Source organism: Catharus ustulatus, chromosome Z (assembly GCF_009819885.2).
Source record: "Catharus ustulatus isolate bCatUst1 chromosome Z, bCatUst1.pri.v2, whole genome shotgun sequence".
Classification (NCBI taxonomy): domain Eukaryota; kingdom Metazoa; phylum Chordata; class Aves; order Passeriformes; family Turdidae; genus Catharus; species Catharus ustulatus.
Genome location: NC_046262.2, coordinates 13,397,013 through 13,423,709, shown reverse-complemented (window position 1 = coordinate 13,423,709; position 26,697 = coordinate 13,397,013). Strand labels below are relative to the sequence as shown.

Below are 26,697 nucleotides of genomic sequence, written 5' to 3'. Positions count from 1 at the left end.
GAGCAAAAGCAGATCTTATCCAAAAGAGAATACTAATGAAATACATGTCCCCTTTGACATTAGAAAATTATTTTTGTTTTTCATCATCATTAGTGGCAGTGAATGCGGCAGCTTTCATGTATTTGCCTTCCATATGAATCACATATTAAAATGCTCAACTGTTGCATTCAAGAGAAAAGCTCAAGAACAACAGTGGGTTAGATGGATTATTTTTGCTTGATTTAAAAGCCTACAGTTAAACATTCAAACATAATTTTCCCTTTGAGTCCCTTTGTATCCAGTGGAAAGAAATACACAATGTCACAGGGCCATTCATATGCCTTGTGTTAGATAAGTATCAGAATGAGTTGAATCAGCCTCCCAAGGTGCCTAATTATTTCCCTTGACTACAAAGGAAGCTCAAGGTGGCTGACGGGCAGTTAACCTTAAATGCTGAAACCGGGCATGTGACTTCCATTCTCATAGATGGAGATAAGTATCTTTAAAAACCTTAAATGTACTGACAGAGAAATAAATCTTTTCTGACAATACTAGAGGGTAAAAAAGGACTAAGGATCAGATAACGTAACAGTGACTCTTAATAACACCATAAGATACTGGATTTTAAAAGTAGTTGTGGAGAGGGATAAAAAGCAAATGGAACAGTTTACTCTGGGTTTAGAAGTCAAGATCAGAGAGGCAGCATTGGAAATTTACTTGCCCACAAAAGGTGAGTTTCCTCCCAGTCCTAAAACCAAGGGAAGGGAGGTAAAATACTAATGTTGAGGTGGTATCAAATTTTGAGTTCACAGAATTGCTATAAAACTTTAATGACTGGGGCACAGGAAAGTAGAAGCATGTGGGCTAGGTTTGTTGGCCGGTTACAGGAACTATGTGTTTATTGTAGGTGACTAATGTTAACATGGTGTTCCAAATGTGCTGGTGTGCTTGGGCTGTGGTATCTCCAGAGGGGCTGGTTCTGGAGCAGGAGGGGTGATGGTCATGGATAACTGCTGAATCCTGCCAGGTGTGCTGCCTGGCTTTGAGGGCTGATTTCCTAAGAGCCGCAAGGCTAGGAGCTGTAAGAGCTGTAAAGGATAAATGATCAAATGGAAAGTTTAGATGTGGGGATCAAACTGCCTTTGGTTTCACAAAGCAGAAGATTTGCTGGGTTTCTGTAAAACTGTCAGGTCTAGAAGAGGGCCTGGAGTGCAAAGGCCTGGTGGTGTTTGGTAGCTCTAATAGCAAATCTGCCTTAAGTGGAACAGGCTTGCTGTTGTATCTGGCAGCAGAAATAAAACCTCAAAATCTTCCTGACTTAGGATGTTGGCTGTGCCACTTGAAGATAGCAGAATGCGTTGATCCTGTTAGTGCACTGGCCTGGGCCTGTAGCACCAGTTCGGGTCAGGCAGCACGGGTATTCCCGACAGCAGGAATGTGTGAGCCTGATTTAAAACAGCCCGAGTCCTCTGACAGTACCTCCCTCTCCCTAAACCGTTCATAAGGCTAACTTAGCATGGATCAGAGATTCAAACCAATCTGCAGACCTTCACAGAAGCCACTGTCTGGTACAGTGGCTCTCCTCCTGCTGTGGAGGGTGGATCCTCCAAGGCCTGCCGCAGGACAGGGGCCTGAATGGAGCTGGGCAGGGCTCGGGGTGCGGCTGTGGGGCTGGAGGCCGAGCAGGCTGGATGGACGGGTCAGCAAAGCGGTGACTTGGGATGTGCAGGCAGGACAGACAGCTGAACAGAGGGAGGGGGACTGCCAGTCCTCTGACTCAGAGATACTAATCTGCTGTAAGAAATTTTTGAATCGGTACATTTTCTGTGAACACGGAGGACTGGGGAACATGCATGCCACTGTGAAAGACCATTCTGAGGGGATATGGATCTCTGGGGTTTGGGAATATAGGGAGATATTAATGTGTGAGAAAGGAAACCCTTTTGTATATATGGTAACTACTCATAGCATCTAGCAAAAAAAAAACCTTTTAACCTCCATATGGCAAATTAGATTCTTCAAACTTGTAGCCTTATTTTAGAAGAATTGTTAAGCTCAGGGAGGCTGAGGAATGTAGTTCAGTAATGTGTCTGTGGTCAGCATTGGAGGAAGGTGCTAAACGTGAGCAGGACGTGGGGCTGGTGAGCGAGATGTGATACTACTGTCACCCTAAAAAAAGGCCTTTCTGCCCAGCTGCTCCTGAACACTCACCTGTGTTTGCTACTAGACAACACAAGTGCTCCGACTTTGTCTTTGTGCACTGCTGTGGCAGGCAATTCCAGTACTGCTCAGAATACTTTGTGGGCTGTTTGGGAATCATGGAGTTAATTTCTGAGGGAGTTCATGTTGATGATGAGTCTAGTCCACTACTGACACATTGTGAATGCTGGGGGCAGGAGGACTCAGACCTGTTTGCTAAGGGAAGCTACTTAAGAAAGTCTATTCTTAAAGCTATTTCAGACCATGTGTATTTCTCATCAGCAATGATGATAAAGAGTAATAAAAGCATATTAAATGAAATAATTTTAAAAATAGTGAGCCCTTGCTTATTTAAATACTTACACACTGTAGATATTTAATTCTGTCATTGCATGAAGTACCAGTAATATTGGTGTGCTGCTCTGGGCCAGCTGCAAAGGTGTGGTTCCATACTGGTACATGTGGTGCTATCTGCCAGTGGCAGTCCCACCTTCCTGCTCTGCCAGGTGCTATTTCCTGTCCTGGGAATTATGGTGAGACTGTTCTATTTGTTGGTCACTAGTAAGCAACAGACCATAGTGAGGTGGCTTAATTGCAAGGAATTCAGGCAGATCTTTATCTGTAGCAGCAGTAGGAGCTTGGATAATACTGTTCTCCAGCTCAACTGGTGAAAAGTGGCTGCTGCTGCAAATATTTGTGTAGAGATTTAACTGCACTTTCTATATATATGAAGGCAAACAAGCTCCACTTCTTCCCTGTTAAAGGAAAATATCTTTGTTCAAATAAAGAATTTCTGTGGCTCTGTGTCAGTGCTCTTGGGGACAGTTTTGAAGACAGCTGCTTCTTGCTGATGGTGATCATGCTGTGGTGTTTTGGAAACCTGCAGGACAAAGTATGTTTCAGCAGTAGTTGAATGCAAAACATTCCAAGATGGGAGGTTTGTTAAAGCAAGTAGTTGATACTGAATGGCAGACTCATGTAGACATCTGAGATCAAGCAGAATATTTCCATTTAATTGTGATCCCCAAAGTTGCTTTGGTCGGTACAACTGCTTAAACATATCAACATAAGGCTCAAGATTTTCATTACAATGTTGCATTCACATGAAAACACTTTAAGCAGCAAAACATGCTTTGTATTTGACAAAACATCCCCCAAATATCTGTACAGAATTATTTTGATACACAGTATTTCTGGAACAAGATCTAATCCTTACAACATGAAACACGAACTCCTTTTTGTCAGTGGTTAACAGCTGGCTCTGGTGATGTGTTTGTCATCAAAACTGTAGCAACAAGTGCTTTTCAAGGTGTTTAAGACTGAGATATAGTTCTATATGATCTATACTTTAAATGAAGATTCTGCTTCCATGGTTTCATACATTTATTTGATGGAGTATCAGATTACACAGTCATAAAATTCTATTTACTATTTAAAGTAAAATGATAAATGTTATGAAAAAATACCTTTATTACATCAGTGATGCTTTAACTAAAGTGAATATTAAGACTATTAACCAGGAGTTGAAAGTCTCAGGCCCTGATATTGAAAGCACTTCTATACGTCCTTAACTTTACATGTAAGGAGTCTCCCTGGCAGCAGAGGGACCACTCTGATGGGCAATGTTAAGTGCGTGCCTAAAATGTGCAGACTGAGGGCCAAAGTACTCAGAGAGGCGTGTGTGTGTTACACGGAAAAACATTCTCAGAACATAAATAAAAATTGATTTTTTAGTATATACATATACTGAAAACTAATATTCTTAGCTGGAAGGATGTGTTTTCTTTTTCTCTCTTAAAAAGGCATATATTCCCATTTCACTCAGAAAGTGCTTATGTATTCTCAGCTTGAGAATTACCTCATTAGCTGTGAATCTAGCAAGGACAACAAATCTAAGCCATGAATGCCTTATCAGCAGGAAATACTGAGGGAAGAGAAGGCTGGCAATCATTTCCATATACCTTGTATTCATAACAAACCTTCTCATAGAGAAGAATACACTTTTAAATATTTTCAATCCTGATATATATACAATGATAAAAATTCACATTTTCATGCTTTAGTGAGACACTTTAAAATCCTACTGCAGGCAGCTCTCAGAGTAGCTGTGCCCAGTTCCTAGCAGCTGCCTCATATTCAGCTCTAGTACCAGAAGCATAAACTCTTGATAGCTGAGCAGTTACAGGGAAGGAGCAAAAAAAATTCTACCAGACTTGGAAAGGGAAAGAAAAAAAGAAAAAAAAAGTAACTGATGGGGTCTTTCTATTTCCAGAGGCACGGTAGCTCTCCTGTGTCCCACAACAAGACAAGGCAGTTCATGCTTCCAGTCCCATCAGACCTGTTTTGTACCATTTCTGATGGCAGGGCCTAAGTACAATGTCTGTTTCACACAGTCCTCAGTAGTCTAAAGGAAATGTACCCATCACACAGCGAGAGAAAAATAGCCCTTTGAAGCACAGCTGAACCCCTCTTCCCACAAACAAGCAGAACACCTATCTATTGCACCAGTTTTTCCAATGTACCAGGAAGTATCCCCAGGGTTGATGCCTTCATGGCTATCTATATGCACTTTTCTGACAAATTCAATGTCTCTGTGGGGAAGGTGACCTGGAGAGGGCCACTCTTGGGTGCAGAGCTGGCCCCGCCACCGGGGCTGGTGTCGCTCACCAGGAAGACGCTCTCGGAGTCGTGTCCCTGTGAGGAGTCCGAGGTGTCAGAGCTGCGCAGTGTCCTCACGGACGTGGTGTCGGACTGAGCCGAGCTGGCGCTGGGGCCGGGCAGCAGCACACGGCCCCCGACGCTGCTCTCGCTCAGCTCCGGGGGGTACAGCAGCGTCTGCGAGGTGCTGCTGATCTCCCTCAGCTCGCGCGAGATGAACGAGGGCGACTGGCTGGACATGGCAGAGGAGGTCCTGCGCCCATCCACGCAGTTGAAGTTGCTCCCCGAGTGCTGTCTCCGAGCCCCTCCAATGCGGCAGAAGAGGCATTTGATCTTCTCGATGGCTTTGCTGAGCACAGTCTTGCGGAGGAGGATGTAGATCCATGGGTCCAAAATGGGGTTCACTGAGGCAATGCGGATGGCTTGCAGGTCAGGGTTTTGCCTGACATCTTTCACTGATTCCGGCCGGTACAGCTGGTTCACAAACACACGGACCTACCCAAGGAGAAGGGGGAAAAGGAAGACATAATTACATCATTGCATCAGGACAGAACAGCTTACACTTCAAAGCAGAGATCTAGATTTGCAGATCGTAAGCTACGACAGAAGAGCAGGCTGGCAAGGTTAGGCATCTCAGACTGGCAGTATGAATTCATTTTCTGGAAATAGCAAACAAAAAAAATCAGATTAAAATTGTAACACCTTTGTTACATGTAGAAAAAGACTGGCTTTTTCCTCTCTCTGTCACCTCATAATTAATCCCTGAACCTCCAAATTTTAGTTGGTGTCTTTAAAATTTCCCAGGAACAAAGTTGTAAACCTGTATTCTCCTTCCTTGGTGTACCTCAAGTCTCACATAACCTGCAAAGAGGTAAGGGACTGGGAAGACCTGACCAGTTCCTCTAGCAAAGGTCTAATAATCACTTAGAAATGAAGTGAAACACACATGACAATCCAAGTACACGAGACTCTGTAAGCAAGTCCTGAGTTGTCGATTCCCAAGTTTAGAAATGTATTTTCCTGGCACCTGTCCTTACTGGAACTGTTTATATAACCGCAAGTGTTTGCTTGCTGCAGCATGGTTTAGAAAAACAGAAACATAAAAAAAAAGGAGGAAAAAAATCCCAAAAAGACAGGTTGCCCAGCTAGGAGAGTTTTAACAGATCAAGATAATGAGATTATTTCAGGGCTGGGCTAGAGTACTCTGTTCTTCTAAATGGTTTTACAAAAATACTAATGAAGTAGTCAAGAGTTTAAGATGCTGAAGTTGATGTGTGAAGTGACTATTTAATTAGTGGTTAGTGATCCTAGTTTATCATATACAAATTTTAAAACTGAAGGGTTCTGCCTTCTGCACAGAAATGTAAATGTATTGTTCATCTTATTCTTCTAGTTTCTTCTTCAGCTGGTCTCTCTCCTTGTTTAGAAGTCACTTTTGCAAATGCTGCTCTAAGGCACCGTCCACAATGGCACCAGAGAAGTTTGTTGTGTTTCAAATAGCTCTTCTCTATATTAGCAAGATCTATGCAGTGTCCAGTTAGAGAAAGGCTTAGGAAAGCCACTGAAAAGTGGATAATGGAAGATGATATTTACTTCAGGTTCCTTAAAGTAAGTAAAAAGAGATTCCTTAATTATATTTTTATCTGATAAAATAAAAATCTAGTAGCAAAATTACAAGATTTTTATAATCTCATCCTTGGCTCCTGAATTTAATCAAGGCCTGCTATTAGGTGAGAGACAAGGAGGTAAGGAAGCATTTAAATAAATAAGCCAAATTAGGACAGCCCTCATAAGTACTTTTTTAGCAAGTCCTGCATGTAAAGCTGTCCAAGTCTGGTGGAAAATTTCACAGTTCTTGAGAAATTTTCTTGTCGGGGGACAATGTGGTGACATTCAGCCTTGTCAGTATTCAGAGATGGAATGTTCTCCAAAGTTATCAGTGATATGTTTAGCATAATGCAGAGTCCCTTTGTGGAAGTTCTGTGCCTACAGTCTCTCTCAAATGGTTCATCAATGTGATGACTGACTGTATTTCCTTTCTCACTTTCTCAGTACTTTTTTCTAGGTTTATGGGTAACCTAGTGAACTCAAGATATGAGAAAATCTTGAATTTATATATAGTGATGCCAGTTTTATCTGGCCCAGCTTTATCTGCAGTTACTTTCCTAATGATTTATAACACTGCAGATGTCTTTCTGACTACTAATTTCTTGGCCTTATCGATCTGTTAGGCCAAACATGCTATTCACGTGCTTCAAAGAGTATTCTTGTGCATGATGAACTTATTTTTATGTATTTTTTTAAAAACTGTTATTAAGAATATTTATTTTTAATATCTGTTGATTGTTAATATTTGTTTATTTGGCTTTATTTTAAACTATTTTAGACATGATTTCATTTATCATAATTAATTTTATTTATAAAAAATTCAATCGTAATTTTATTTATAAGATTGCCACTTTATTGTTTTATTTGTGATTTTGACTGTTTGGTCTGTGAGCAGCTTTCCCTATTTATGCTGTAAATACAGGACTAGTAAAAAAAAGATTGATAAATAAGTTGTTGTTCGGGAGCGCGCCGCTAGATGGCGCGGCTGCCCCGCGGCGGATCTATGTGCAACATCTATAACGCGTGTAAATGTATGGGGGGTGCGTACATGCGTATAACATGCGTGTGTTTACGTGTATAATGTGTACATATGTACAACAGGCTTGTGTGCATGTGCCATATGTGTGTATGCGTATAAAGTGTAGGTCTGTATAACATGCATGTGTCCATAGGTATAATATGTGTGTATATGTGTATGTAAATATGTATATGTACAACGTCTAGATATGTATAATGTGTATGTGTGTGTATGTGTAATGTGTGTAATAAATCCACCCAGAATGCACACTTTGAAGACAGATGGAGAAATACGCAGTTCATCTTGGAGACCTGGCTTGCTGTTTTATTTTTTTTTTAAACTCAGAGCTATAGTTACACGTCAGTGATTTTTAATAGTCGGATTGTTCTTTTGATAAGCAGCACGTGAAATTGAGGTACCTATTCCACCTCCTTCTGCTACCTGGCAGACTTTATGGAAAGATGAAAATGTCTCCCAGTGTTCACTCTGTGGCTGAAAAGGACTACTGCTAACGGTACAGGACAGATTGTTTTATGCTATCTCGGCATGCTATATTTCCGTTTGACAGCTACACAGCATGTGGAGGTTAACAATTCACAGAGTGGACCTAATCAGTGAAAACTCTATATAAAACTGTTTCTACTTCCCAGAAGAGTCCCACAGAAAAGCTCCCCAGAATGTCATATGCATTTATCAGTTCAGACCTACTGTTGTCTTACACTAATCACAACAGGGTAACAATTAATTGGTGTAGGAACATAAGTTCTAGCCTTCTTTACTTACTGCTGAAACAACATTTAGTAAAGGATCACTTAAAATAACAGCAAGAGATGTACCCTTGTTTTGGCCACAGGTCCTCTGCTGCAAGAGGCAATATGATAAAAGATATTGCCTGTCATCTTTGAAGCAAGTGCCAAGAAAGTGGACTCCACTACCAAATAAATTACCCAATCTGATGCTTGGATTTGTGCAATTTGAAATCCTAATTAAAGGAGGAAGCAAACTAGAACAACTCAGGTCTCTAAAAACAGGATTTGTATATTAGCTTTGCATCTATAGAATTCAGACAACGTATCTTAAAAGTATTAGCAGTTTATTTGCAATTAAGAAGCACACAGCTCTAAGGTGCGTCAAGTTTATGTTCAAGACAGGCATTTGTAGGATCAGAGTCCTTGGGCTGTTTGCACTGTTCGTTTTTATTAACTACAGATGCAAGTCGTGAATTCTAACCCTATGAAGCATTGTAAAGTGACTTTTATAGTTACAGTCACACTTGTAATTGTTTCCACAGCTTCCACCTACCCTCAAAATCTCCCCACATGCTGATATGATAAATTTAAAAAACATACAGTAGTAAGCAGGAACAAGTTTTGCAGCTCCACAAGCCAACAACCTTTGCCCTTCAAGGTCTTACTGTCTGCTTCGTGACTACTTTACTGCAAAAAAAATCATGCCTGACACCTTGCAGTGTCCTTGGTTGTGGACAGTCCCTGATACTAAAAAGTTGAAACCAGCCAAGCCAAAAGAAAATACAATTTCAGATCAATTGAACATCAAGTTAGAAAATCCTGATCATTTCATGCAATCAACAAGATGTACACCTTGAAACATTACATTTTATTTTTCATATCACCATAATTCAACAACAACGTTCAGTGGTCAGAATGAGAAAAAGATCACATACTTAAAAAATTTAAGAATATCAACAGGCTGCTGGAGTGAATTTATAGACGTTGAGTAGTGTGCGCCTACTAACTCTTGAAAGAGCTTGGTGTTTTTAGAAAGGCCAGATAAAAAATTTTTCTCTCTTCATGACAAAATCTCTCTTAATACAACTTATTCCCTACATTTCACACTATGCAATTCTAACTTCTAAAATGCTCAAAATATTTTAAGACATTACATAAACTGTGTGGAGTCAAGAAAAGAGTGAGCACATAAGTTATGTGCTTTTCATACTTTATTTTTGAACTATTGGAAGACTCATGTCTGTCCCACCCCTTTCTGCACATTGAGAACACACCAGATTATATAAAGTTTCCTTTCACAAATCCTTTTTTCATTCATCTCTTATTTCTCTGATTTCATCAGCCTTCAGTTCTGTCACGTTCATACAGCACCTTGCATAACCTCCTATAATTTTATTACAGCACTTGCTACTTTAAAGTTTTACTGATTTTATGGATAACCACTAATACTATAAACTACCCTACTTGCAATCATGTGCTGAAGCATCTCATTATTAAAAAACTGCTGTTACCTGTGACTCAGTTATTTCAGGGCTGTTTAATATTTCAAGTCTTGAAATTTTTTCTATCAAACCATAATAAGTGGGTCCCGTTGGATTGACCTCATCTGCTATCTCATTACCTTGTGAAAGTGTTCTAAAAGGTTAGAGGCTTATGTGTCTCTTTCAGAAGTTGTTTTTCTTTGAACTGATGGTTTATTGAGCTGAAATCATCAGTAGGAAGTCAGCTCACCAAAAGAAAAATTAAGTCACAAAGTACTCTCTGAGCCTGCTTTGTGTATCTGAATCATGCTGGCACCACATCACCACTTTTATGGTTCTTGATGACTGCCAGGCTGACCTGTTAGAGGTGAGGTCTCCCTACAACTCCCTGGAGTCATGAAAATGTAAGTCAATATATTAGTAATCTACCTAATTCACCTAATGGCTCTTTCTAGGGATTTCTAGTGTAAAGGTGTCAGCTCTCTGAGTTCTTCCACCCTTAACCTCAGTGTCTGTGCATCCAGAGGGCTTAACACAGCAGCATACACGGCAGTCTGTCATGGCACAAAGCAGCAGAAGTGGCTGTGGCTTATTTCTGCAGAGGGAGGCAAAAGACGTAAGAAAGCTACTTAACAATGGAGAAATTTAACCACACTGGACACTGTGATCATGTGTATATATGTGGTTATTTGGGTTTGAAAGAAAAAGCTTCCTTTTTTAGTCATCCATCTAAATGAAATGAGAGTCTTTTACGTAATTTTAGACAGAGAAAATACATACTGCTTTAGCAGGTAAAAGCTAACTTATGTGAACATTCCCAAGGCAACACTGCCTTCGTACAAAGTGAAATCAGGGTCTGGGAGAGCTATACAACTTTATCACCTGCACCTTCACATACTTCTGCCATATGCAACTTTTTCACTAGTGACTGTTTAAATAATAAACCTTTTGCCCCACCCAGGTTCATTAATTTTAACTCTCAGCAATCCAGTTCACTTTCTGGTCAACCCTCCATCTGCATTTCTGACCGTCCCCCGCCTTTTTCTCTTCAAGTATAATGTAAAAGACTGCCTAGGTTGGAATGGATATAAACAATTTAATTTTGCATTTCACATTCAGACTTCTCAGCACTCCTCTAGCTGCTTTGCTACAGGATAAGGCTTGGCTTGTTTTCCGAAGCTGCTTAAGTCCATCACATCATAACAGTTGCATTCTCTGCATATTTACCAGCATGTCTTTTGAAAATGCACTATTGCTCTTTCATGAAGTAGATATTTTGATATACTAGATTAATCAAATTAAGTACTGTAACCCCTCAGTACTGTCACCTGATGTGCCCCAGTGCAGCGAGTCAGCTTAGCCCCGCGGTTTCTGGAGCTGGACAGCAGGGCAGGCTGGCAAAGTTCCTCAGTCCAAGGCATGTGCTCCTCCCGGGGACACCCCATGTGCAGCTCAGGAAGCACCTCTCGACCTCCTCTGTGTCTCAGGCAATGAACACATGGTGTGCTGCTCGGCCATGCCTTGCCACCACACCAAGTGACAACGCGGGGCGGGAGATGGCTTTGGTGACAGCCGGGACCCTGATGCTGCAGCACAGACACACTTCACCAGCTCCTGCTTGTCAGTCAGTAATGGGGCAGCCCCGGCCAGCCCTTGTCACTACAGCTCCTCTGAGCAGGGCGACAGACTCGCTGACAGTCGAGTCGTGTTCACATGCACTTCTCTAAACTGCCTCACAGTGATACATACACCGTTTGGCATCTCCAGCTGGCCAGCTCTATTTTGACATTCATCACACCCCCACTCTATGACAAAGGGCTCACCCTACTGACAAGAAATCCCCTTTAAAAAAGTCCTTCTAAAAACACCTTCTGACAGCCACTGCTTCAGCCCTTACACTGTGTTCTGTAAGATGGCAAGTAAGGCAAGCCAACTATTTGTTTAATGTCTCTGAGCCAGAGTAAAACAGGATTTTTGACAAGCTGGCAAGCAAGAACTGAGCCTCTAGCTGGTAGATTTGCATTTTTTGTCTTTTCTGAAGATAAGGTGGAGGAATTGAAAAAAATTGGTGTGTTCATACTAATTGTATCAGCCTTTTAAGAAAATGAACGAACAGTTAGCTGTAATGTTGTCTGACGTTTCAGTGTGATCTCAAGGTTTATGTGGGTCAGATTCCTCCAACACTCATTTCACTGAGCAATACACCGACAGGTGGTTCCACTGAGTTCACTCCTCCCACTGCGTGGGGAACCCCTGAAAGAATGCCTGAGCGGGATCTACCCCAGAGATGGTGCATAATCCCTGGTGAGTAGAAGATCAGCTTAGGTTTTAGTTCTGAGGAATTCTGTATGTTGCTAGTGCCAAGTGAGCGCAACCTTGTCCTCCTTTTGCACATCAGGGACTGTTGCACCCTTCAGCAGCAGCATGCACATTTCAAAAACACATTAAACATCCAGAAATGCAGGGCAGACCCAAGCCTCACTTATAACAAATTAATTTTTCAGATGAACTTTAAAGTGAACACAGGATTCTACTACGTGGATTCCAGTTGTATAACAAAACAATTATTGAGATTTCTGGTGCTCTATTTTAATCACGTAAAGGACTCCAGGACTTGGGATAAGCAGGCTTCTTTTCGTGTAAATGTAAACCTACTCAACTTTCTCTTACCATGCATGCATGCTAACAGCCAGTGAGTTATTGCAACAGTCTGTGACACCAACTATAGGTGCCACAAATAAGCACCTATTCCAACAGTAATGTGTTTGACAAACACAGACTAGGATAAGAAAAGAGTAAGGGTGATGGAACAGAAGAAGGGTTGCATGATGTTACTCACCACCAGAGGAATGGAGCAGATGACCACGACCAGGGAAGTGGCAATGAGCAGAATAACCATCTGGATTTCTGCTCCAGCCATCCGACGGAAGCTCCGGCGTCTGCGAAAGTCAGATAATCGGCTGGAGGTGGTGTCTGTCCCCAAGGACGTGCGTCTCATGAACTGGCGGTGCATGCGAATGAGGGCGATGCACACCAGGATGTTGCAGATCACAGTCACCAGGATCAGGAAGGAGCTGAAGCCCGCGTACATGTAGGAATATGCTGCATGGGTGGACACGTTTGTTCGCCAGTCTATGAAACACCAAGTGGAAGGGTACTGCAAAGTAGATTTGCCGAGCCCCATGCTGGGGAGGGCGCAGAACAGCACGTTGGAAGCGTAGATGGCAAAGAGCGTGAGCCCTGCCAGCTTCTTGTCTACGTAATGGTTGTAGAAATAGGCATGGTTGATGGCCAGGTACCTCTCTATAGACATGGCACAGATAATGCTGAGGCCAGAGAGCCCAAAGAAGAGGAGGATGAAGGAGCTGTACTCACACAGTGCAACTCCTCCTGGCCACTGGTTCTGCAGGTAAGTGGCAATTGTGACCGGACTCACCAGGCAGGTCCCCAAGAGATCTGTAACTGCCAGTCCACAGACCAGCGTGTAGAAAGTGGTCTCTTTCTGCTCCTTCCTGGACTTGCAGAGCACCACGATGGCTATGAGGTTGCCCACCACGCCGAAGATGAACATGACAGTGGGAATAGTGGGGGGCTTCCCGCCTTCGGCCGCGCCGGCGGTCCCGTTGGCGGAGCCGTTCGCAGGTGGCATGGTGGTGGGGTCGAATAACATGATACCCATGCTGCAGCCGGCGAGCCCAGAGACGGCAAGGTCGGGTCCGAAAAGGAAAAGCCGAGTAAGGGAGGGGAGAGCTTTGTATAGTGCGAAAGAAGTTATTAAAAAACAAAACAAAACAAAACAAAACAACAGACGTGTATTTCAGTTAAAGAAAGAAAAAAAAAGAAAAAAAAAAAAAAAAAAGAACAAGTCCTAAAACGAGGCTGAACTGGGGTGCCGTCCGTCAACCACCGACCGCAGCCGGGGGAGCCGGGGCTGCTTCTTCCTGCCGCAGCGCTCCGCGCCCAGCCCGGAGGGGGATCGGGGCGGCCCGAGCCGAGCGGAGCCGCCTCACCGCCTCTCGCACCGACGCCGGGGAGGGCTCAGCGCGGCGCTGGGGCGGCGGCTCCAGGTGCCCTCGGGGCGGCGTGAGAAGGTGCCGAAGCGCGGTGTCCGCGGCTCATTCCCCGCCGCCGGCTGGCGGTGCGGAGCGGAGGGGAGCTGTGCGGGCCGTGCGGGGACCAGGCTCCGTCTCAGCCCCCGCGCCGCTCCCGCCGAGTTTCGCCGCGGAGGGCGGGGGCGGCCCGGGCCGCTCCGCCGCTGCTCCCCGCCCTCTCGCCCCATTGGCCGCGCCGGGCAGGGCAGGTTGCGCGGGGCGGGCGGGGGCCGGGCCGGGCCGGGGGCGGCGGGGGCACCTGTGGGTGTGTGCGGCCCGTGAGCCCCTCGGAGCGGCCGGCGGGAGTGCGGGCTGCTCGCACCCAAAGGGCCGCGGGGCTGGGCTGTCGCTGCCCGGCCCGCCGTGCTCCGGGGTGGGACCCGGCGAGGGTCCCGCTGTCGCTGTGCCGGGCCGAGCCCGCGTCAGGGCCGAGCCCGTGTCACCCCCGCCCGGCGGGCCGAGCATCGCAGGGACGGGCGCGGTGCGGCGGGTGGCGGCCGGCAGCGCTGCTCTGCTATCAGCCGTGCTCTGAAATCTGCCGTGCGCTGGCATCGGGGCGGCATGTCCCGCTGCCAGACGGAAGGTCGGCTATGCTGCCTGTTCCTGGCCTCTGTTAGCGTGGGTACCGAGCACGGGGAGGGTGTGTGTACGTTCGGGGGATGCATTTGAATGTTTGTACCGAGAACTTGTTCGGTCTTGACTGAGACGATCGCGTGTGAATTGGAAATAGGGTTACACTTGTTGGCAAAGCCCTGCGCTTACAGCCAGCCTTATCTGGGCTGATGGACGGGCAGCAGTCGCTTTATGCAGTGCCTGTGTGCAGCTTTCACCCAAGCAGTGACGGTGGTGATGTAGTCCCTAGTCCAGAAATGTCCTTACAAGACCTACAACCACAAGTATGTCCATGGGAGTTTCTGTGCTAGTGACCTGTGCTGTTACTTTGGCTCAGGGATGAAGCTTCACATTGTCATGCTGGATTTCACACCTGTTGGTCTAATGTCCTTGCACACTTTGTGACATTAGTAGCTACAAAGAACACAAAACCTCTGTCCCCAAAACACATCTGGTACCCTTAGAAGAATCTCTCTAAAGGCAAAATGTATTATAAAAGCCTGTTAGTTGTCGGTCTTATCCTCTTCCCTCTTTTTTATTTCATTTAAGCCTAGGAAAATGATGCCTGTGGACTTATCAGTAAAGGCATGACAACATAATGACAACTGATAACAAAAGTACTGACAGAACAAAATATATGAGGACAAGTTTGTATGGAGCAAAATAGAACAAAAAGTTTCAGTTTCCATTGCTGTATGGGCTGACATTAAAAAAAAGCTGGTTTTTATTTGATCAGGTTTTTTTTTTAGTGTTGTTATCTAACGGCTTTGAAGCTAAAATTCAGTTTTAGAAAAAGCCTTGATTTAACACATCTACTATAGCAGTGGTGGTGATCTGCTCTGCTCAGAGAAAACAAACAGCACTTTACATTTTTCTGGTATTGGTGGCTCTTCATTTTTTACAAAATTAGAAAGTCATTCTGTCACAAGCACAGGGGTACGTGTGGGAGTAGAAGTTGATCAGTTAGATTTTCCTAACTATCAGGTGCAGAGCAAGCTCTGAATTCAGGAGGTGTAATTACACATTCTTTCTCAACAATCCTTTCATACACTGGGACTTTGGAGCTTTGGCATTAAAGACCATTATATGGGATTAATTTAACACACTGCAGCAGTATTTATCAGTATGGAAAAATAATTACCTTGCTTCCCTGAAGCAGTGCAAAAGTTTTTCATGACTAAAGGCAGAGGAAATGATTTGTGTTTCTTTGTTGCTGCCTTTTCTTCACTTATTTTCTCATCTTCACATCCTGTGTTATGAGGTATTCTGCCCATCTCATGACAGATAGTGTGTCTTAAGAAGGCTCAGTCTATAGCAGAGGATGCCCAGGCCCTTCTGTGCATGTGTGTACAAGTGTAGGTGTGAAGAGTGAACCTTCTGTTCTGTCAGGTCTGTCTTATAATAGATACACCTCAAGAACCAATTAAAAAGTGCAGAAAAGTCAGGAAAATCAGTGAAGAAACAACATTAAAAAAAAAAAAAGAAAACTGTACAAAAAGTATAGTTTTGAATGCAAGGATAGTATGATCAGTTTTGTGAAATCTTGTTCTTTAATTAGAGTATAGGATAGAAATCAGTCAACCATTGTGGGATGGGTTTCTGGGGATGTTAGCTTACTGTGTCTACCCACTGTCTAGCTTTCAGAATTATTAGAAAAATACAGTAACTTTTGGGAGTTTCCCACTGAACTAATGGTTTTGATATGTAGAGCACCTAGTCAAGATGAAAAGCATAATCACGTGAAATCCTTAGTCTTCAGAGCAAAGCAGACACTGTGGAACTGAAGTGGAACTGAAAAAATGAAGAAATTCCACTTGTAACATGAGTTGTCATCCTCCCATGGCAGAAATATCACACGTTGTAGCATTGAGTAACCACCAAAGAACTTCTGTTTGTGAGGAAACCACTTACATGAGAAGTAAAAATATCACAAATTAAAAATAAAATCTTCAAAGGGTAATCATATATGGGGAAAAATCTTCAATAGATTTCAAAAATCCTAGATTAGAAAATATTAGGACAGACAAAATATTTAGGATGTACTCTTGATCTCCTCAGAGTAAACTTTTTCTGGTTACAATGTTACAGTTTTTAGGAGGTTAATTGTGACACACATGAGTCAGCTACTATGGCTGGATCAGTTGACATGTATAACTAACTGTGGTCATATTTCTAGCTTGGTGAAAGATTTTAATTAAAATATTTGACTTGCTTTTTTTTCTTCCATTAAATATTTATTCAGCATGTTTCAGCTGCCACGTGGTATCCCTTGTATCTCCTTTAGCTGGCTGATGGTTCCAAAACATTACCTGCATTGCTCAGGGGCAGCTGGAACATAGCCCAAAAAACCATGCTAAGGCCTTTCTGCTGTTTGTAACTGTGATTTTAGTGCTGAAATGCCCATGCAGACATTTGAATTGACTGATGGGTATTTTCTGGCAGTGTTTCTATGAGCTCCACTTCCAGAGGAGTGATGTCTTCAGCAGGCAGTGAAAGTATGTATACAGCCAGTTCTGGAAACTTTGGACTGCTCTTAGCATGCTGCAGGTCTGAAAAGCACTTTGCATGTTAAACTCCCATTACATATTTGGAGTTTAGTAATATTCTTGACTTACTCAAGAATTTGTCAGCCTTTCTCCTTTTGTAGAAAATTTGGCTGTGGGAAAACTTAATTGCTGCTCTTTTGCTTAATTTTTGCTGTCGTACTTTTGACACATAAAGTTTTTTCAGGAAAAAATTCAACTGTTAGAGTAAACCCTGTCTGTATGCCAAAATAAAATCATTATTAATAGACAATGGCGATAGACTGAACCAAATGTTACATAACAGTCTTTAATTAATAATTAGAAGAGAAAAATTATGCAAGGACTAAGCTGAAAAACTGTTTCAAAGGAATTGGGGAATTCTGTAACATCACTTGAAGTAGCATTGTAAGCAAATAAAAATTTTATACTCTAAAACATCAAATATTTTCCTCCCTCATACTTTGGTATAAAATCATCACAGATGGTAACAGTTTGGTTTTTGGGTTTTTTTTTTAGGAATTCTAGTCATTACTAACTTTACTAGCATTATTACTAGCACTTCTGGCACATTTCCTTTGTTCTTGATAAAATGTTATGATGAATGGGGGCTTTCCAGGGTGGGGTAGTTTTTTGTGGAGTGAAAGCAGTCCTGTCCCATTCCTGCTCTTCTTGTGGGAAGCCTGTCTAGGAGAGAGCTACAGAATGCCCCCGTCAGGAGACCCTGTGGTGCAGGGCATCTCTGCACCCCTGTGGGACACTGTCTGTAACACAGCTCTGTAATTTATTCCAGTCATGTGTTCCATATTGATCAATCGTACTACTGAAGTTTGGGGATTTTTTTGACTGTTTAAACAATGTTGTTAATCTTTGTAGTACGCTGGGATTTTTTCCTCTGTAATAATGTTTGTCACTGCTCTAGTACACAATTCTATTTTAGCTGTTATGAAGTCCGCATTATTTGTTAAAATATTTAAAATGCTTCAATTTATTTTTTCAATCTGTTTCTTTGGAACAGTGTATGTTAAAATAGCTTATCCTTCAACTGTTGCTTATACTATCCTGTTTGTTTATTTGTTTATTTATTTATTTTTAAATTGGCAGTTTTTACTTGCCTTTCAGAGGCCAACAGCAGAAAAGGGAAGTTCATGGAAGAGGACTGTCAACATATTTTCTTTTTTTAGAGTCCTTAAAGTACTTTTGACTGTTTCAGGCATAACCTGATGTGTTATATGTAGCCAGCTAAACCAGGTCCTATGCAGAAAAAGATGTTATCTCTTTGGCCCAAACTGTTGCCTTTGTTGAAGTAAACTAGTATTTTAGAATATATACTAGATTAGTTGTACACATGCCTTAGAATATACTTTGTTAATATCAGTAATTAGAATTTTTTCGTATTTTTTGAACTTTCCGTGGCAGATGCTTTGTTTCATTTTGTTGAAGGTACTGTAAGTGGCAGCTGTGGTGGAAGTAGAAACAGCCAGCACTGCACAGGAAGCAGTTGTGTGGCAGGTCCTATTCTAGTCTAGCTGTTCTGCAGATTTTCCGTGAGAGATCATAAGACTGAAGACCCTTTCCAAAGATCCTGGCTGTAATTCTGTGACAGTATCTTTTACCAGAAATTTAAATAAAGTATCAGGCTTTCTCATGGTTGGTATTTTTGGGGTTTTTGGGTGGTATGATAGCACTGTCAGGGTGTGATTTACACCCATGTTCTGTGGATTTGAAGAATCAGAGCTTTGCATTTCCGTTTGAAAGCTGAAACTTTTATCAGGTGTTAAAAACTGTGTACCAAAGGCACCTGTGATAAAATCATTTGGCCTGTGATTTTTGCAGCTGGTTTAACAGTGGCTTTAAGTCATGATAAGGTTTTGTAGCATTCCTTTCTCTGTTGTCATACTTGGCTTCATTTTTTGTTCAACACCTCCATGTAAAATAAACTTAGTTTCTCTGGAAGATATACTGCCTGTGTACAAACTGTGTTCTGTTTCTGTCCTGGTGAAGTGGGCCAAGAGGATGGTCAGTAATTTTGAAGTGAAATTTGTTTTCTTCCATGAAGGTACCAGGACCATTTTGGAAAGAGGGCAGAATCCTTCACAGCTGAGTCTCTGCTACCTTTGCAGTGTGAGGGCATATGATTTGAGGACAGATGTGAGTTACAATCAGCTGAAAGTTTAATAGAAGTTTCTTCTTGTACCATCCTGCCCATTGTGGGGCTGGACCTGAAAGTGTTTCCAGCTGTCAGGATTGACTAGCAGCTGGTAGTGAATTGCAATGGTTCTTTTGTTACCTGGTGGAAGAATTATCTGAATAAATGCTTAGGTGGGATTCTCTGGGAAAGATTTTTTTCTTTTTATAAATGCTTGTTACTGCAATTATTCAGAAAGGGTTTGTATGCTGTGTAACTACTGTGTGTGAACAACTCTTGCATGGGTTAAATTGTGTTACATTAAGTATTGAATTCTGAAAGATTCCAGAACCAAGAAAAAGCATAGAAACCAACAAGTTACTGGATATTATCTGTTAGTCAGCAGCTTGGTTCTTAGAAAAATCTATGAAAGCTTCATAAAAAAAAGGGCTAATTTTGTGGGAATGATTAATGAATTAGGTGAGTCAGTTATCTTTACTTGGAGGACACTGGCTGCAAAATCACCGGAATAAGCTCCAGCTTTAATAAATCTGCAGCAAGTGACAAACTGTGTTTGCAGCAGAATGTTTTTATGAAGGTCCACAAGAAGTTTTCAAGGAAGTTTTATTGCCTGTAAATTCTCTGTTATTCCAGTAGAGGGTAGTTTATCCTCTAGGAAGCTAGGTGTGTGGAAGGAATGATTGGGAAAGGTAACTTAATGATTCCCATTTCCTCTTGTTTTAGATAGGGCAATAAAAATTAACTCTAACAGACTGACCTCATCAGATTAACAAATACTAAAACATATTGTTATGCTATGGTATGTACTTGGGCTGGGACTGGAAAAGGCAGCCAAATTCAACAGTAGTCCCATTTCTGTCCTGCTACCAAGGGCTTCGTTTGCTCTTCAAGAATTACTGCATTTTGCTTGTGCTGAGAACAGTTGCATTATCAGCTTAAGAGCTATTTTACTTTCATTTGTCAGCTAGTGAAGTAGATACAACGTGAAATACTGTTTTTATTTCAAATACACAAAATCACTCTAGTTGAAAAGTGTTTGGCTTGTTTACAGTTGCTTAAAAGCCGTTCTTTCTGCCACTGTACTCACTGCTGCAGCAGCTATTGTTGAGGAGAATATATGTTTGCCATTTGTCCTGGAATTACCCACCTGCAGCAGCTCCCTGCTCTGCTCACTGGTAGTGGGTGTGGGCTGTGGGATGCTCTTTCTATGGTCTTCTCCTCTGTGATATTTTATTTTAAATCAGTCATCAGGAAGCAGTTCTGAAGTAAGCTTTTGGGGCTGTCAGTCTGCTGTGGGATAGCAGAAACTCTTCTGACATGAGAGCATGAGTGAGGGCGCTGATGACTGAATAGTTGAAAGGGTAGCAGAAGAGATGTGAGGATCCACAGTGGTTCAGTTGCCATGTTTCAATGAAGCCCTGTAACTCAGAATTTGTTTCTATTCAAAGCAGTGTTTCAGCTCCTCATTGATATTGGACTTTTTGCCTGATTTCTAAAAAGAATATGCTAATATTTATCTTTTTTGTTTGTCTTAGTAAGAGGTGTAATATGATTAATACTATGCTGCATATTTTAGTCTTAAACTTCTGCATAATTTGCTCTTTTAAAAAAACATACTGTAAGAAACCTGTGAATATGGTCAGTGTCAATCATGTCCATGCTTCCATGGCTAGCTTGATCTTAATCTTACTATCACTTGGAGATTTCCTTGATTTTCCACAGACTTCTATATTTTCCTTTTCCTTTTCCTTTTTTCCTTTTTTTCTGTCTTTCTCTCTCTCTCTTTCTCTCGTTCTCTTTCTTTCTCTCTTTCTTTCTCTCTCTTTTTCTCTCTTTCTCTCTTTCTCTATTTCTTCCTCTCCTTTTCTCTCTTTCTCTCTTCCTTCCTTCCTTCCTTCCTTCCTTCCTTCCTTCCTTCCTTCCTTCCTTCCTTCCTTCCTTCCTTCCTTCCTTCCTTCCTTCCTTCCTTCCTTCCTTCCTTCCTTCCTTCCTTCCTTCCTTCCTTCCTTCCTTCCTTCCTTCCTTCCTTCCTTCCTTCCTTCCTTCCTTCCTTCCTTCCTTCCTTCCTTCCTTCCTTCCTTCCTTCCTTCCTTCCTTCCTTCCGTCAGATAGGCCTGTAATTTACATCTACCTGTGTGACTAGACTTTCTCCTCCTTTTCTAGTTTTGAATTTGCTTTCAGCAATGATACATTATTGGTTTGTACTTACAATTTTCTGTGTCTTGGGTAAAACCCCCTTGACTATATCAGGGATGAGTAGTGTGTCCAAATTCTTTATTTTAGAGCTGTACAGGTAAAAACCAGCTAACTTGCTTCAATTTTTGTACCAATATTCTACATGATCAAAGGAATATAGAAAAACTTTTGCATGGATTGGGAGAAGACGTATGTCATACAAGAAGCCCAGGCAATTACAGTAATTTCACGATTATAAGGTGCACCCTTGTGACTAAAATTCTCGCCCGAACCTGGAAGTGCGCCTTATAGTCCGGTGTGCCTTATATATGGGCAAAAATGTGGAAATTTGCCAACCCGGAAGTGTGAGCCGTGGGGGAAACTGGCAGGGCTGCGGGAGCTGGGTGGAGGCGGGGCTGCGGCTGCCAGGTGGAAGCAAGTCCAGAGGCCCTCAGCGCCGTGGCTGCTGGGTGCAGGAGGGCCCAGGGGCCCGTGGCTGCTGGGTTGAGGCGGGGCCTCAGCTAGCAACCACACGGAGGGAGCTGGGGGCGGATCCTCGCTGCAAAAAAAAGTGCGCCCTATAGTCCAGTGCGCCTCATATAATGTACAAAGTTGTGAAATTTGCCGACTCCTGGAGGTGCACCTTATAGTCCGGTGCGCCTTATGGTTGTGAAATTACTGTAATCTCTTAGTGCAGGTGCTTTGGTAAGCTAGTTTGCTAACATGGGATGATTCCAGACCTGAATACCAATCCAAGATCATTTTTTTCTAAACGCTAGTCAGACAAAAGAAGGAGGAACCCAGGACAGCTTTTCTAAAGTCATACATAGTGTTAGTACTAGATTTGCTACTTGCCAGTCCCTTGCAATCCTGTGTACTTTGTTGTCTTTCAAAGTGGAAATAACTTTGGAGAAAATAGACCCATTTATAGTTGATTTAGTTTGCACTTTATGTTGTTTCACTGGTAAGCAGTTTGCAAAGCGCTAATACCTGGTTAATTGAGACTGTAAGCTTGTCATACAGATGAGAAATGTCTGTGCTAGCAATTGATATATTTTAAATAGGCATAAGTAAACTTTGAACCACTGCATTGCATAACAACAGTTCACAATTTATTAAATATATGTATTAGCTTAGTAATATTTTTTTTAGATGTTTGTAAGTGAATATTCATATGTACTTCTTAAATTTATATATCTTATCCATTATAATGACAATTGGCTATGGTTGAGTTACAGTCTGGAACAAAAATGAGCTCCATTCTCTTTAGAAATGTAGATAGATAATAGTTTTAAATAAAATACACATTGAATTCCTGATGCTGTTTTCTTCACCAGCTGGAAAGCCTCTCACTGTCGGAAAGGCATTCAGTATGTTTGACATTAAGGGTGGGGGAATGTTTGTGTAATTATAAATGTTAGACTTGCAAATACGCTTTTTGATTGCAACAGCATGAACTTCCACATGTCAACAGGAATTTTAACTTCACAAGATAATCCTTGGTTTATATATCTTGGCACCTTGCTGTTTTCTATATAATTTCAGTATGTATATCGCCAAATTGTAGCTGAATTTTACTTGTGTGCACATGAGACATTTGGATAATGTAAGTACTCTTGGCTAAATGTTGGATTGCTCCAGCTACTGTGTGCAGCTGTTACAGTTTTGGTGTTGCGATGAAAGCTGAAATCGCACAGTGTATGAGTAATTACCTGTGATCCTACAGGCTTGTGATATCTTGTGCAGTGCTGCTGAGCCTGGTGTTAATTCTAGAAGGGCCGTTGGTTGCTGAGGTCTGAACATTTTCAAGGAACTCTATCTGATTCTTTCCTAGTTATGTAGCACAAAAACTCCAGTACTCTACAGTGTCTGCGCAGTGCTTCACAGGTGGGTTATTTTTAATGTGGTGGTATTATTTTTTTCTTTCAGCTGGAGGAATTATTTAAGACGTTGATTATGGATTCAGGAAGCAGAGTAACTTCAGTTTTTATCTGCTCTGAGGAGGAAGAAAGAAAGAAGATTGAAGCTGCAACCATGGTGTGAAGGATTGCACTTTAGCACTGTTTGCTTTAGGATGATAAATGAAGTGTCTGTGTGCTTCCCATCCTTTCATAGGTAAACTGAATTTCACATGCATGACACATGTTGTCAAGTCTTGGAAATGATCTCAGATGATAAGAATGATAACTCAGGATGTCTTAAGTATTTCTCTGGTATGAGAGACCCCTTGAGACATGCTGAAAAGAAAGAAAAAGGAAAAAAATGCAAAGGAACTATATTTCTTGTTGGATGATAAGGGCCTCTGGAGATCTCAAAGGTTTATGCCATTTCTTTTGTAATTTCTTCCCGTATGTGTATCTGTGATATGCTTACTGCAGTAGTGCTTCAGCCTCACCCGCCTAAGCAGGTGCAAACCTAGCAGTGTTGTGGGACACCCTCTCTGACATGGCAGATCTCGAAGGAATGTGTGTGATATATCACTCAGTTCGTGGATATGTATGCCATGTGGAGAGCATTCCTGCATAATGTCCTGATGTATATTAACTAGACAAGCAAGACACTCGTGATGTAAATCAGATCCCTTCTTGGAAATGTACTGATTCATATCACAAGTCAGAACCTAACCCAGTATGCTCAGTATGTCAGAAATAACAATCTGTTTTTAAGCTATTTTTTGATATGTTGAGGGAGAGAGAATGTTTTATTTTAGGGATTAATGGTTAATCATGTTAATTTTATTAGTGTGATGAGAGAAGGAATATTATCTGTAAAGGTTGTGGAAAGATGGTAGCTTTCAAGAGAAATGGTGTGATGTACAAATTGTAGGTTTGTGCTAGGACTGCAAGTGTTGGAAGAGACGAATACAATGGGAACACATGGAGAAGTGAAGTTGGGGAAGACTTATTTTGTAGGTGCACTTATTTTTGTTGGAAATTCATTAGTTGTATATCCTTAGGGTTGTCCTCATTCCATTTCCTCATGACTTTCTGTTGGATTACAATGGATGCTCTCAGTCTGGGCTGCTCACTCTTGTCTTGTGTGCACCTAGAATTGTGCTGACCCCAAGCGATCAAGGTATTTTCCTACTCTAGCAGTGACGCTGTGTTTCTTGATCTCTTCTCCAAGCTGCTAGGCACTACACTCACAAAGAAAAACATGAAAAGTTTCTGCAGCTTCAAGCTTTGCAGATGCTTGGTGTTTCTGAATTTGCATCATTAAGGTTAGATTATTAGGAAGCCTCTAGGAAAAGTTAGCTACATGGCAAATCCCAACAAGCTGCTTGGAAGAGATCTTGAAAACAGGGAGTACCTTAAGCAGTGTCATTGTCTGGAAACAGTGACCTTCAGGGCAGGCTCCCTTTTCTGAAATTAGCCATATGGCCTTTTTTGTTCAAAAGCTCCCTCTGTTCTGTAGCTTGCCTGCCACTCCCAACGTGTGCTATGCACTACCTCAGCAGTTAAAAGGCAGCAGGCTTGGATTCAGTTCCTTCCTCTGCCTGAGGGAGCTCTAATCAGCATCTCCTATCTTCCAGGAAAGTATCCTGGCTATAAAATACTGAGGTGGGATGGTTGCAGTGTCTCCTCTTGAAGGTGTTTTGCTGTGCATGGAATAATTAAATATTAATTGGGAGTGCGAAAGAAGATCACTTTGCAGATTAGCTCACACATCTGAGAGCGGAGAGTTTTAAGGCCTAGCTCCAGAGGCAGCTTGTCATTTCTCCTGTAGTCTGTGTTTAGCCTGGTTTTCTGAGGATATCCTTGATTCGAATGCCACAGTTAAGGGAAGCAGCAGAAAGTGGAACTATCCATAGATATGAGCAGAAGTGAAACTGGTTAAAATTAAAATAGTACTGAAGATGTCAGCTCTCTTGTGCAATAGCAGCTGAGTGTGCTGGTAGGCAGGTTTAAGTAACAAGGATGATGCTGAGTATCTAATTTTGGAACTTAAACACCAAATTACGCATCTAAATCCTACCTCTAGTGTACTTATACAGATCTAACCATAAGTGTCAATGCATGCTGAAAATGTAAGGTACTTTTAGAGTCCCATGCAGTGTCTTGTGCTGTTATCACTGCTTTGCTCCTTTTTGTGTTGTATATATCTCTCAAACCTCTTTGTGTGTCTTGCTTTCACAGCTTTCTATTTCCATTTGTTCTATCAAGGATCCCTTGGTTCCTTTTTGCTAGATTCCATGTCTAAAATTGCTCTTCAAATACCCTGTGCCATGTGTCAAAGCTGTTTCTTAGCAGTGGTTCCTGCAGGACCTGCTATTTTCAGCCTTCATCACTTCCTAATTGGATTGCTTTGGATACCATATTAACCAACTTGACTTATGTATGGCAATGATGGTATCGATGCTCTTGCTGCTCACTTTTTTCCTTCCAGGAACTAATCAATTGTATCTGAATTACTCTACTAGTTTTTGATTATTATTTTACTGGATAGTCATTGGTAATCACCTTTTGAGAGATAATGGCTCATCCAGAATCTTATAAAAATATATAATGATTTAAATAGTAGAAATTGTCTGTACTAATAATATTTTTATCAGTGATTTAACCTCTTCCAGTTTTTGAGGACTATGCAGTTTATAGGACTTTGTTCTATTTCCTTAGTAAATCTGACCATCAAGAAAATAAGACCTTTCCCCCCTGCCCCCTGCCCAGTTATATTACTGGTTCAGAAGGAACTGGGATTATAATTGCATTTGCAGGATGTTATCTTGATACTTTTACTTATCAAGTACTAAACATAGAATAGTGCCTTCTGTTTTCAAGGTTATGATGGACATTAAAATTAGCACTTCACTGAAAAACGAAATCTTTTTAGCAGAACCCAGTCAAGAAAGGTAAATTGCTTGTGGTAGTTTGTTTTCACTGTCAAAAGGATTTGCTAATATGTAGTTTGCTTGTGAGACTCTTCCAGTAGCTAAGAGAATGCCACATATTAGAATTCTACAGAAATTTCTGTAACAAAATATGTGACATCTGTAAATTCTACTGTCTTGAAATTGTTAATACAAAAGATGATGTTGTAGACATCAATTTTTGGAACAGTTCTTATTCAGAAAGTTTAATGCCAGAGGCAGCTGTAGTGAATATTTTGAAAAATTTGAGCACTTTGAAAAGGTGTCTGCTCTTGCAGGACTTACTGGAAGTTCTGAGCATTGTGTTTTGTCTGGGAATGAGAAGAGAATGCATTAGAGCAATACCTAAGCTCTTACAAACCTGATATCAAGTGCTTTTTAATAGCAACCAGAAACCTGTTTAGCTGTCTGAAATATCTAACAGCATGGCAGATTAATGAGTATTTTAGTCATACAGAGAACTCCAGTATCCATTTTAGCAGACCAATGTGAACTTTTAAAAATAGCATTTGTTTTATCGAAGGACACGCAGAATATTAGCATTATTCCATTTTAAAGGAAATGGATCATCATGACATTTTGAGAGCAG

The 26,697-nt window shown here is 41.7% G+C and overlaps 1 protein-coding gene across 1 annotated transcript; it reads right to left on the bottom strand.

Annotated features, from left to right (window-relative positions):
• Positions 1-3,170: 3,170 nt before the first annotated feature.
• On the bottom strand, positions 3,171-13,660 carry PTGER4 (prostaglandin E receptor 4). The gene is made up of 2 exons (XM_033085061.1): positions 12,532-13,660; positions 3,171-5,331 (listed from the first exon to the last, which is right to left on the bottom strand). The coding sequence occupies exons 1-2, from the start codon at positions 13,369-13,371 to the stop codon at positions 4,738-4,740; spliced, it is 1,434 nt and encodes a 477-aa protein (XP_032940952.1). The 5' UTR covers positions 13,372-13,660; the 3' UTR covers positions 3,171-4,737.
• Positions 13,661-26,697: the final 13,037 nt, after the last annotated feature.

Excerpts from the sequence above, each read along its gene's own strand:
- PTGER4 (XM_033085061.1), bottom strand. The coding sequence starts at position 13,371 with ATGGGTATCATGTTATTCGACCCCACCACCATGCCACCTGCGAACGGC. Across the intron at positions 5,332-12,531 it reads TCTGCTCCATTCCTCTGGTG|GTCCGTGTGTTTGTGAACCA; the intron begins GTGAGTAACATC and ends CTCCTTGGGTAG.